Source organism: Tursiops truncatus, chromosome 7, assembly GCF_011762595.2.
Source record: "Tursiops truncatus isolate mTurTru1 chromosome 7, mTurTru1.mat.Y, whole genome shotgun sequence".
NCBI classification, from domain to species: Eukaryota; Metazoa; Chordata; class Mammalia; order Artiodactyla; family Delphinidae; genus Tursiops; species Tursiops truncatus.
In genome coordinates this window covers 46,882,963-46,895,164 of record NC_047040.1, presented here as the reverse complement: position 1 = coordinate 46,895,164, position 12,202 = coordinate 46,882,963, and the positions used below count along the sequence as shown (strand labels likewise).

Below are 12,202 nucleotides of genomic sequence, written 5' to 3'. Positions count from 1 at the left end.
ATAAGAAGGAAATAAGTAACGATTATATAGAGAAAATAGCAGAGGGTTGTTTAAGCATTTAACTTGACCAAATATATCTGGGCTTAGTTAGAGAACATTATTAGTCACCTTGGTACAAACTACTTATAAAATTTTAAAAAATTAGTAAAATAGTGATGCCAAATCGTCTCACTTTATTATGTTCCTTTTTTTCCTCCATCATATTATACATGCATTCTTCCTTTGTTTTGAATTGCTTTTCCCATCACAGAACTTCTTTTTCCCCACAATTTTAGGACCTGCCAGAGCAGAACTATATTTGTCCCAGTTTTCCCCCCCCATGTCTAATAAAATATCCTAATTATGCTATATTTCACAGTATATTCATCAGTTACACTTTCACTGTTCCCGCAAAGCCAAGCAAATATATGGCTATTTGAAGACACTGTTTTAATTACTGGAAAATTAGCTGGTAAGTACACCACTTCTTACTTAGCTAGTAAGTAAAGAGACTATATTGTGACTATATTGTATAACTATACTTCTTCACCAGTGGATCAGTGTTGATTATAAGGTGGGAAAAATCTAAGTTGATCAGGGATGACTAGTACTGACTATAAGTTGATCTGAACTGATTCTTATTTCACTATCAAACTATAGCATTTGTGTGTGTGTGTGTGTGTGTGTGTAGTGGGAATCATTCTCTCTTTTACCATTTTAGCCACCCCCAGTAGAACATCTGACTTTCAGAAGTACTGGAAAGAGTCCCTGAACTGCTTTCCAAATCACATCTCTCACTGAGCTTTAGTGGTTGGTGAAATTGGGAAAAGGACTCAGATCTCTGGGGCTTTCTAGTTTGCAGGTCACTTTCATTCCTGCCTCTGACATTAATCTTGCTGCCTGTGTGGGAAGGGTCTGAGGCTGGGGAGTTAAGTATCTGCTTGGCAGACATGATTTGCCCCACTCACATATCCCAAGGGCAGGAATACAGGAAGCGTGATTTGGGGTCTGATTCAAGCTGTGTCCTCCAGCTCTGCTTTACCAACCACGAAGATGACAGTTTTATCCTTACCTCACCTCCTTACCCCCTTAACTAGTCCCAGCATTTTGTGACTCTTAACTGCATATTATGTAAAACCTCTATAAATGACAATAATTGGCTTTTGTTTCTTTTGGGAAATTAATGTTGAGAACTAAAGCATAATAAGAATGACTGGTAAAGGCAGAAAACCTCAAAGTCCAATACAAGAGTCATGGTAAAAAGAACTGTTTTTGAAGTTCTCTTCATCTTCAGAAGCTTATCTTATTTAGTCCTAATGTATTAAAAAAGAAAGCCTAACACTATCATTTGGAAAAAATTAACTAGGGCTTGATTAATCTTAGAGTAATTTACTGAGCAAGGCAGTAGAATCTCTTACTCTTGCACTGAGTTTGCCGGTGCATGGCAGAATGGGTGGATGTAGCGTTGAGTATGAAAGGTGGAAACTAAATAGGAAGTACATGTTTGCAGAGAGAGGCCACATTGTACACTGCTGGGACCTTAGTGAAATCAGGTTCTCCACAGTCCTGCTTCATTTGTTTGTTTTGGTTTTATCTTGACACATCCTACTCCTTCCTGGATTCTTCAAACCCCATCACAAATTGTAATTTCTGCTGGGTTATATGAAAAGGGTCAGCGTGAGCATGTTCATGTACCACTCCTTTGCCACTGTACGAAGCTGTGGTGAGCTCTCGTCTGTCTGGGTGGCACTGCACATGCCATGTGCCCATCTCTGTGAGAACACTGTGAGCCCTCTGGAATTCCTTTTACTGCCTCATTTCCCTAAGAGTTGACCTATTGGTGAGGCCAACTAAGAAGGGATGGATGTTTCTGATGATGTTAAATCTTTCCTTAGGAAAGTACACATCCTCACTTCTTAACTTCCAGAAAACGTTAATATTTTTCCTTCTAAGATTTTATCAGGAAGTTGTTCATTTTGTGTAGTGAAAAGTATGTTAGGCCTGTGTGTAAATATATTTGTAGTAAAAGGAGCAGCAAAAATTGGGAACTTCAGGAATGTGTAAAACCTTAGAGAAGTTCAGTTAGACATTTCCTTTAGTGTACATGTTTTCAGTTGTAAAGAAGTTTGGATTTTCATCATAATTAAGCCACACATTTTAAAAAAGTAAGTTGTAGATAGTACCTGTAAGGGATCAAAAGGTATTACATTGTTCCCTCAAAGCAATTTAACAAGGATAATATAGATGTGTTGTTTTTTTCTTTATATCCCTTAACTGTTTATTTTCCAGGTACCATTTTTCTAGCTTCATACATAAATGATAAATAAAACAATGTAAGATAATTCTCAGTCAGTGTATAGTTTATTTTTTATTGTCATGTAACTCTTTAAAAATGGATACTTTTTTCATCCTAAGAACTTAACTGATTGTTTCTGATAATTTTTAGTTTTAATGATATGAGTTGACCCTTGAATTGTTAAAGATCTGCTGAATACAGAAAAAAATCAATATTGTCCCTGGGTTCTCGATAAATTAGAGGATAGTCAATTCAAAGTTATTTACATGAGATAATATTTATAAATTGAATGCCTGGCATTTGAAAAACTTTTAATGCATGTTTAATTGCCTGATGCAGAAACCTACCCACTTAAGTATATGGCTTATCATCAAAGATACTTTCTGTTGCAAGTTGCTGAAAACCCAACCCGCAACTAGTTTAAGCCCAAAGGAAGCACTTATTTATTGCTCAAATGATTGATAAGTGTAGGAATGGGACCACCTTTAGACATGGCTTGATCAGGGCTTCAGCTGAAATAATTGAGAACTAGTTTTACTCTTTCTGTTTCTCAACTCTCCGGTCCTTAATTATTGTCTCATTTTCAAAGGAGCTCTCATTTTTGGTCACAAGATGGCTTTTGCAACTCCCAGACATATATCTGCTCACATAAAATCTAGTGGGGAATAGAAGGTCTTTTCCCCTAGAAGTCCAAGCAAAACTCACATTTTATCTCATTAACTGTGGTTGTCACAAGTCCCATAGTTCAACAAATCACTGTGACCAACAGGATAATGAGATGCTTTTGATTGGTTTCAGCCCATTCTGGCATGCACCATTACCTCTACTCTTGTTACAGAAATGAAACCCCAAGTGAACCACATGGGTCAATGTGTGGTTCCCTAGAAGTGAAACTCAAAGGGTGAAGAAATTCTGGGCAAGTGAATCAAGCACTCTCTAGGCTAAAGGTGCCTTGTATGATCTAAAGAAAGGGGCATTTCTTATTTATTCAGATCTGAATATAAAATAATAATTATAATTAGGAGATGTCAGTAATGTTTTAGAAATAACTGGTTCACTTAGAGTAAAATGTCCTGACCAATAGTGCTGTGCTTAATATGCATTTGTTTTGTCTATTTGCTAATGAGGTTTCCTTTTTCCAGATGCCAAATCTCAACCAAGTGTTCAGTTTTCAAAAGCCTTAATTAGACTACCCAACAGCCATCACATTAGCAACGTTACAGGCTACCTTACAGTCCTACAGCAGTTTTTGAAAGTGGATAATTTTCTGTATACGACTGGAATTACTCTCAATAAGTCAGGTATTTTCTAATTTTTTATAATCTAATCTATTTATAAAAACAGCACATAAATCTCTCATCAAGTACTATTTATTTAGATGTCTGAAATTCATTTAAGCTTTGGAGGAGACATGTCACTTTTGAAACATAAATATAGTTATTAAAGTGTTTATAGGCAGTCCCTTTGATCCAATGAAAGATTATACCAGTCTTCTGCATACATTATTTCAAATTAATAGAGAGTTTAATTTACAGGATATTTTTATCCAAAGGAGGTAATCAAGGTATAGAAAATAGTAATGATTATTGTATAATTTTGCAAATTAAAAAATATTGAAAGTAGAAATTTGATTAAGAAGTTTACATATATATTATAATTTGACCTATTCATTCTTATCAAATTGATCAGCAGTGTCAATAATCATTAGATATAAAAAAGTTTATAGATTAGAGTAAGCAACTGGAAATTTTTCTTTTCAAATATATTTGATATACTCTGAGTAAAACGGTAATATTGAAAAGTACTTTTTACATTCAGCAGCACTAGTACACTTACATAAGGCTGTCATGACCTACATTACGAAGATGATGGAATCTTACACTTTATTTAACAATTAACTTATGAATGACACCTGTAAAAACTGTATCTTCCCTCTGTACATCCACACTTGTTCTACCATTTCTACCAGTTGTTGCAATTAACAAACTCCACTGTTTTTATTTTTTTATTATTATTTTTTCACTTTGAGTTACCGTGTATTTTGCTAAAACTTTAAAAACTTTACAAGGTTATTTTTTTAACATCTTTATTGGAGTATAATTGCTTCACAATGGTTTGCTAGTTTCTGCTGCACAACAAAGTGAATCAGCTATACATATACATATATCCCCATATCCCCTCCCTCTTGCTTCTCCCTCCCACCCTCCCTATCCCACCCCTCTAAGTGGACACAAAGCACTGAGCTGATCTCCCTGTGCTATGCGGCTGCTTCCCACTAGCTATCTCTTTTACCTTTGGTAGTGTATATATGTCCATGCCACTCTCTCACTTGGCCCTTCCCCCTCCCCATGTCCTCAGTCCATTCTCTACGTCTGTGTCTTTATTCCTGTCCTGCCCCTAGGTTCTTCAGAACCTTTTTTTTTTTTTTTAAATTCCATATATATGTGTTAGCATACAATATTTGTTTTACTCTTTCTGACTTACTTCACTCTGTATGACAGTCTCTAGGTCCATCCACCTCACTACAGATAACTCAATTTCATTTCTTTCTATGGCTCAGTAATATTCCATTGTATATATGCACCACATCTTCTTTATCCATTCATCTGTCAATGAACACTTAGGTTGCTTCCATGTCCTGGCTATTGTAAATAGTGCTGCAGTGAACATTGTGCTACATGACTCTTTTTGAATTATGGTTTTCTCAGGGTATATGCCCAGTAGTGGGATTGCTGGGTCGTATGGTAGTTCTATTTTTAGTTTTTTAAGGAACCTCCATACTGTTCTCCACAGTGGCTGTATCAATTTACATTCCGACCAACAGTGCAAGAGGGTTACTTTTTCTCCACACTCTCTCCAGCATATATCATTTGTAGATTTTTTGATGATGGGCATTCTGACCGGTGTGAGCTGAAACTTCATTGTAGTTTTGATTTGCATTTCTCTCATGATTAGTGATGTTGAGCATCCTTTCATGTGTTTGTTGGCAGTCTGTATATCTTCTTTGGAGAAATGTCTATTTAGGTCTTCGGCCCATTTTTGGATTGGGTTGTTTGTTTTTTTGTTATTGAGCTGCATGAGCTGCTTGTAAATTTTGGGGAATAATCCTTTGTCAGTTACTTCATTTGCAAATATTTTCTCCCATTCTGAGGGTTGTCTTTTGGTCTTGTTTATGCTTTCCTTTGCTGTGAAAAAGCTTTTAAGTTTCATTAGGTCCCATTTATTTTTGTTTTTATTTCCATTTCTCTAGGAGGTGGGTCAAAAAGGACCTTGCTGTGATTTATGTCATGGAGTGTTCTGCCTATGTTTTCCTCTTAAGAGTTTGATAGTGTCTGGCCTTACATTTAGGTCTTTAATCCATTTTGAGTTTATTTTTGTGTATGGTGTTAGGGAGTGTTCTAATTTCATTCTTTTACATGTAGCTGTCCAGTTTTCCCAGCACCACTTATTGAAGAGGTTGTCTATCTCCATTGTATATTCTTGCCTCCTTTATCAGAGATAAGGTGACCATATGTGCGTGGCTTTATCTCTGGGCTTTCTATCCTGTTCCATTGATCTATCTTTCTGTTTCTGTGCCAGTACCATACTATCCTGATTACTGTAGCTTTGTAGTATAGTCTGAAGTCAGGGAGCCTGAATCCTCCAGCTCTGATACTCTTTCTCAAGATTGCTTTGGCTATTGGGGGTCTTTTGTGTTTCCATACAAATTGTGAAATTTTTTGTTCTAGTTCTGTGAAAAATGCCATTGATAGTTTGATAGGGACTGCATTGAATCTGTAGATTGCTTTGGGTAGTAGAGTCATTTTCACAATGTTGACTCTTCCAATCCAAAAACATGGTATATCTCTCCATTTGTTGGTATCATCTTTAATTTCTTTCATCAGTGTCTTATAGTTTTCTGCATACAGGTCTTTTGTTTACTTAGGTAGGCTTATTCCTAGGTATTTTGTTGCAGTGGTAAATGGGAGTGTTTCCTTAATTTCTCTTTCAGATTTTTCATCATTAGTGTATAGGAATGCAGGAGATTTCTGTGCATTAATTTTGTATCCTGCTACTTTACCAAATTCATTGATTAGCTCTAGTAGTTTTCTGGTAGCATCTTTGGGATTCTCTATGTATAGTATCATGTCATGTGCAAACAGTGACAGTTTTACTTCCTCCTTTCCGATTTGTATTCCTTTCATTTCTTTTTCTTCTCTGGTTGCTGTGGCTTGAACTTCCAAAACTATGTTGAATAATAGTAGTGAGAGTGGGCAACCTTGTCTTGTTCCTGATCTTAGTGGAAATGCTTTCAGTTTTTCACCATTGAGAACGATGTTGGCTGTGGGTTTGTCATATATGGCCTTTATTATGTTGAGGTAAGTTCCCTCTATGCCTACTTTCTGGAGGGTTTTTATCATAAGTCGGTGTGGAATTTTGTTGAAAGCTTTCTCTGCATCTACTGAGATGATCATATGGTTTTTCTCCTTCAGTTTGTTAATATGGTTTATCACATTGATTGATTTGCATATATTGAAGAATCCTTGCATTCCTGGGATAAACCCCACTTGATCATGGTGTATGATCCTTTTAATGTGCTGTTGTATTCTGTTTGCTAGTATTTTGTTGAGGATTTTTGCATCTATGTTTATCAGTGATATTGGCCTGTAGTTTTCTTTCTTTGTGACATCCTTGTCTGGTTTTGGTATCAGGGTGATGGTGGCCTCGCAGAATGAGTTTGGGAGTGTTCCTCCCTCTGCTATATTTTGGAAGAGTTTGAGAAGAACAGGTGTTAACTCTTCTATGATGTTTGATAGAATTCCCCTGTGAAGCCATCTGGTCCTGGGCTTTTGTTTGTTGGAAGATTTTTAATCAGAGTCTCAATTTCAGTGCTTGTGATTGGTCTGTTTATATTTTCTATTTCTTCCTGATTCAGTCTCAGAAGGTTGTGCTTTTCTAAGAATTTGTCCATTTCTTCCAGGTTGTCCATTTTATTGGCATATAATTAGTTGCGTGCATTAATCTCTCATGATCCTTTGTATTTCTGCAGTGTCAGTTGTTACTTCTCCTTTTCATTTCTAATTCTGTTGATTTGAGTCTTCTCCTTTTTTTCCTTGATGAGTCTGGCTAATGGTTTATCAATTTTGTTTATCTTCTTAAAGAACCAGCTTTTAGTTTTATTGATCTTTGCTATCGTTTCCTTCATTTCTTTTTCATTTATTTATGATATGATCTTTATGATTTCTTTCCTTCTGTTAACTTCGGGTTTTTTTGTTCTTTCTGTACTTGCTTTAGGTGTAAGGTTAGGTTGTTTATTTGAGATGTTTCTTGAGGTAGGATTGTATTGCTATAAACTTCTCGCTTAGACCTGCTTTTGCTCCATCCCATAGGTTTTCGGTCATCATGTTTTTATTGTCATTTGTTTCTAGGTATGTTTTGATTTCCTCTTTGATTTCTTCCGTGATCTCTTGGTTATTTAATAATGTATTGTTTAGCCTCCATGTGTTTATATTTTTTACAGATTTTTTCCTGTAATTGATATCTAGTCTCATAGCATTGTGGTCAGAAAAGATACTTGATACAATTTCAATTTTCTTAAATTTACCAAGGCTTGATTTGTGACCCAAGATATGATCTATCCTGGAGAATGTCCCATGAGCACTTGGGAAGAAAGTGTATTCTGTTGTTTTTGGATAGAATGTCCTATAAATATCAATAATTCCATCTTGTTTAATATATCATTTAAAGCTTGTGTTTCCTTATTTATTTTCATTTTGGATGATCTATCCATTAGTGAAAGTGGGGTGTTAAAGTCCCCTACTATGATTGTGTTACTGTCAAGTTCCCCTTTTATAGCTGTTAGTATTTGCCTTATATATTGAGGTGCTCCTATGTTGGGTGCATAAATATTTACAATTGTTATATCTTCTTCCTGGATTGATCCCTTGATCATTATGCAGTTTCCTTCTTTGTCTCTGGTAATAGTCTTTGTTTTAAAGTCTATTTTGTCTGATATGAGAATTGTGACTCCAGCTTTCTTTAGATTTCCATTTGCATGGAATATCTTTTTCCATCCCCTCACTTTCAGTCTGTATGTGTCCCTAGGTCTGAAATGGGTCTCTTCTAGACAGCATACATATGGGTCTTGTTTTTGTATCCATTCAGCCAGTCTGTGTCATTTGGTTGGAGCATTTAATCCATTTACATTTAAGGTAATTATTGATGTGTATGTTCCTATTACCATATTAATTGTTTTAGGTTTGTTATTGTAGGTCTTTTCCTCTCTTGTGTTTCCTGCCTAGAGAAGTTCCTTTAGCATTTGTTGTAAAGTTGGTTTGTTGGTGGTGAATTCTCTTAGGTTTTAATTTCTCTGTCGCATCTGAATGAGATCCTTGCTGGGTAGAGTAATCTTGGTTGTAGGTGTTTCCCTTTCATCACTTTAAATACTTCCTGCCACTCCCTTCTGCCTTGCAGAGTTTCTGCTGAAAGCTCAGCTGTTAACCTTATGGGGATTCCCTTGTATGTTATTTGTTGTTTTTCCCTTGCTGCATTTAATATTTTTTCTGTGTATTAATTTTTTGATAGTTTGATTAATATGTCTCTTGGCACATTTCTCCTTGGATTTATCCTGTATGGGACTCTCTGTGCTTCCTGGACTTGATTGACTATTTTCTTTCCTATATTAGGGAAGTTTTCAACCATAATCTCTTCAAATATTTTCTCAGTCCCTTTCTTTTTCTCTTCTTCTGGGACCCCTGTAATTCGAATGTTGGTGCATTTATTGTTGTCCCAGAGGTCTCTGAGACTGTCCTCAATTCTTTTCATTCTTTTTTCTTTATTCTTCTCTGTGGTAGTTAATTCCACTATTTTATCTTCCAAGTCACTTATCCATTCTTCTGCCTCAGTTATTCTGCTATTGATTCCTTCTAGAGAATTTTTAATTTCATTTATATTGTGTTGTTCATCACTGTTTGTTTGCTCTTTAGTTCTTCTAGGTCCTTGTTAAACGTTTCTTGTATTTTCTCCATTCTACTTCCAAGATTTTGAATCATCTTTACTGTCATTACTCTGTATTCTTTTTCAGGTAGACTGCCTATTTCATCTTCATTTGTTTGGTCTGGTGGGTTTTAACCTTGCTCCTTCATCTGCTGTGTGTTTCTCTGTCTTCTCATTTTGCTTATCTTACTGTGTTTGGGGTCTCCTTTTCACAGGCTGCAGGTTTGTAGTTCCCATTGTTTTTGGTGTCTTCCCCCCGTGGGTAAGGTTGGTTCAGTGGGTTGTGTAGGCTTCCTGGTGGAGGGGACTGGTGCCTGTGTTCTGGTGGATGAGGCTGGATCTTGTCTTTCTGGTGGGCAAGACTGCGTCCGGTGGTGTGTTATGGGGTGTCTGTGAACTTATTATGATTTTAGGCAGCATCTCTGCTAATGGGTGTGGTTGTGTTTCTGTCTGGCTAGTTGTTTGGCATGGGGAGTTCAGCACTGGAGCTTGCTGGTCATTGAGTGGAGCTGGGTCTTAGCGTTAAGATGGAGATCTCTGGGAGAGCGCTTGCTGATTGATATTACATGAGGCTGGGCCAGGAGGTCTCTGGTGGACCAATGTCCTGAGCTTGGCTCTCCCACCTCAGAGGCTCAGGCCTGACACCCGGACAGATCACCAAGACCCTGTTAGCTACACGGCCAGGTACGTGGGCAGTTTCTTGCCTTTTGGGAAGTCTGAGGTCTTCTGCCAGCATTCAGTAGGTGTTCTGTACGAGTTGTTACATACATGTAGATGTATTTTTGATGTATTTGTGGGGAGGAAGGTGATCTCCACATCTTACTTAACTCCTCTGCCATCTTGAACGTCCCCTGGCAATTATTTTTTTTAACTTCTATTTATTCCACTCTTTTTAAAATCACCTCAGACAATATGTAATTTTTATGGTTTCCCTTGAGTCAAATTTTTGGTCCATATCGTTTGGGGAGTAGTCAGAAATTAGAGTAATAAGCATATAGATGTTATGGTTAGATAGGCTTTTTTTTTCTTTTTTTTCCTAACTTGCTGTAGCTGATGCTGTTGATACCCCAGCCAGATGACCCTGTCTTCTGTTACAAGCCTATGTTTCCTACTGCGACTCTGCCTAAGGGCATTCCCTGGTCCAGGATGCAGACTTGGCCCTCACAAGGGGCAAGCTCTCAACCAATGACAGATAAAGAACACATAACGCATACACACCTGTTCATTAACACATCCTGTGTTGGCTTCCTTCTTCTGTGTTACTCCTCCATTCCCTCAGTGGTGGGTGCTTCCTCCATATTGTTATTTCAGGGTTTGCTTCTTGAGGAAGCCAATCTAAGATACCTGCCAAAGTTTTCCAGTTGTAAGTTACAGGATGCTTTCAAAATAAAAACATCACAAGAATGGTACCAATATATACACTATTGCAAATGAAGCTCATGGTGCATTGGAGGGTTTTTATGAGCAACACTCATTAGATTCAGTGGGAAGGAGTCATAATGTGCTGTGCCCTTCAGCGTTCCTCTACCCCCTGCTTTTGAGATTATTCATTAAACATTTCAATTGTCCTGAGAATGCTGCTAACATTTTCAAAGTTCTAGAGCTGTGCTGACAAATGGGAATGTTCTGCTCTGCCCCGTCTGGTAGCTGCTGAGCCACATGTGGCTGTTGAGCTCTTGACACATAACCAGTGCACTGAGAAACTGTATTGCTCATTTCATTTAAATTTAAATTGCTGCATGCGCTTCTGGCTACTCTACTGGATTGTACAGTTCTAGAGCTCTACGAGTATGAAAATTCTTTGTGAAAGTTTCCTCCTCATTGTTTTTCAGACTCTTTTTTCTTTCTTCTTTGAGTTGGCCTTATCCCAAATGGTGGGATGCTGATTTCATCAGTTTCAGCTGCATTCACGATGTGAAGCCACCGACTGTATAGAACTGAGGGGTGGAGTTAAGAAAGCCAGCTGGCTTTATAAATAGTTTGATAGAAGAGATTATAATTACTTACAGATTACATAGTACTTTTTACAGTGCATTACTGACCAGTGCAACTAGTCTACAGAATATGTATGGCATTATTTTGCTTACCTTATGGTTAGAGTTTCAGGACGTTTGCAAAGGTTAATGGTGGCAGCGATAATAAGGATTCCTTTCGATGGCCTCCAAGGCGCTATGCTATTTCCATCTCTCTCTGACCTCCAGGCTTCTTTCTTTCTTACACATGCCAAGATCACTTCCGATTTGGGAGCTTTATGCTGGTTTCTTCTGCCTGGAAGGCTCTTCTCTGAGGTCTCTGCATGGATGGCACCTTCTCATTTGGCCACTGCTCAAATGTCTCCCCCTCAAAGAGGCAGCCTTCCTGTTGGTTTTGTAGGTTTTTAAAAACATTGAATTAGATTCCAGTGACCTTAAATCAGAGGACTCAGAATTTGATCTTTAGGCTCATACTGATTTATCAATGTTACATAAGCATAGCATTTATTTATGATATATTATATACTTTAAAAATCCTTAAGTAGAATCCAGTATCTATTTGATATTAAAATGGATAACCCTGGGTGAAATAGAGGAACTAGATATTTTAGGCCCATATTAGTCTGTTGTTAATACACAACCAGTTTGTGTTTTACATATGATTTTAATGAACTGTCTTCTGTTTTTAGGTTTTGAAGGCAATGAACTGACTCCTCTTGCAGCAATATGTGTGAAAATATATTCTGGAGGAAAAGAATTAAAGGTGGATGGCTCTATTCAAATTTCTCTCCCACTTCTACGTACAAATGGTATAAGTGCAGGGGATCACATACCTGCCTGGACATTTGATATGAACACAGGTATGTGAGCTAGGTGAAAAGGTTCTGAATATTTTAGAAATATGTTTCTATATTTTTATTTAAAATTTTCATCTTTATTAAGGTATAATTGACAAACTTTCTGTATTTTATACACAATA

General features: G+C 37.1%; 1 protein-coding gene across 1 annotated transcript in view; it reads left to right on the top strand.

The window, feature by feature from the left end:
• The window catches only part of FAM171B (family with sequence similarity 171 member B), a 65,756-nt gene that overhangs the window by 40,045 nt on the left and 13,509 nt on the right, over window positions 1-12,202 (top strand). The window contains exons 3-5 of the mRNA XM_019931551.3: window positions 359-451; window positions 3,418-3,576; window positions 11,913-12,083. Coding sequence (XP_019787110.1) covers window positions 359-451; window positions 3,418-3,576; window positions 11,913-12,083 — 423 coding nt within the window. The remainder of the gene's footprint in view (window positions 1-358; window positions 452-3,417; window positions 3,577-11,912; window positions 12,084-12,202) is intronic.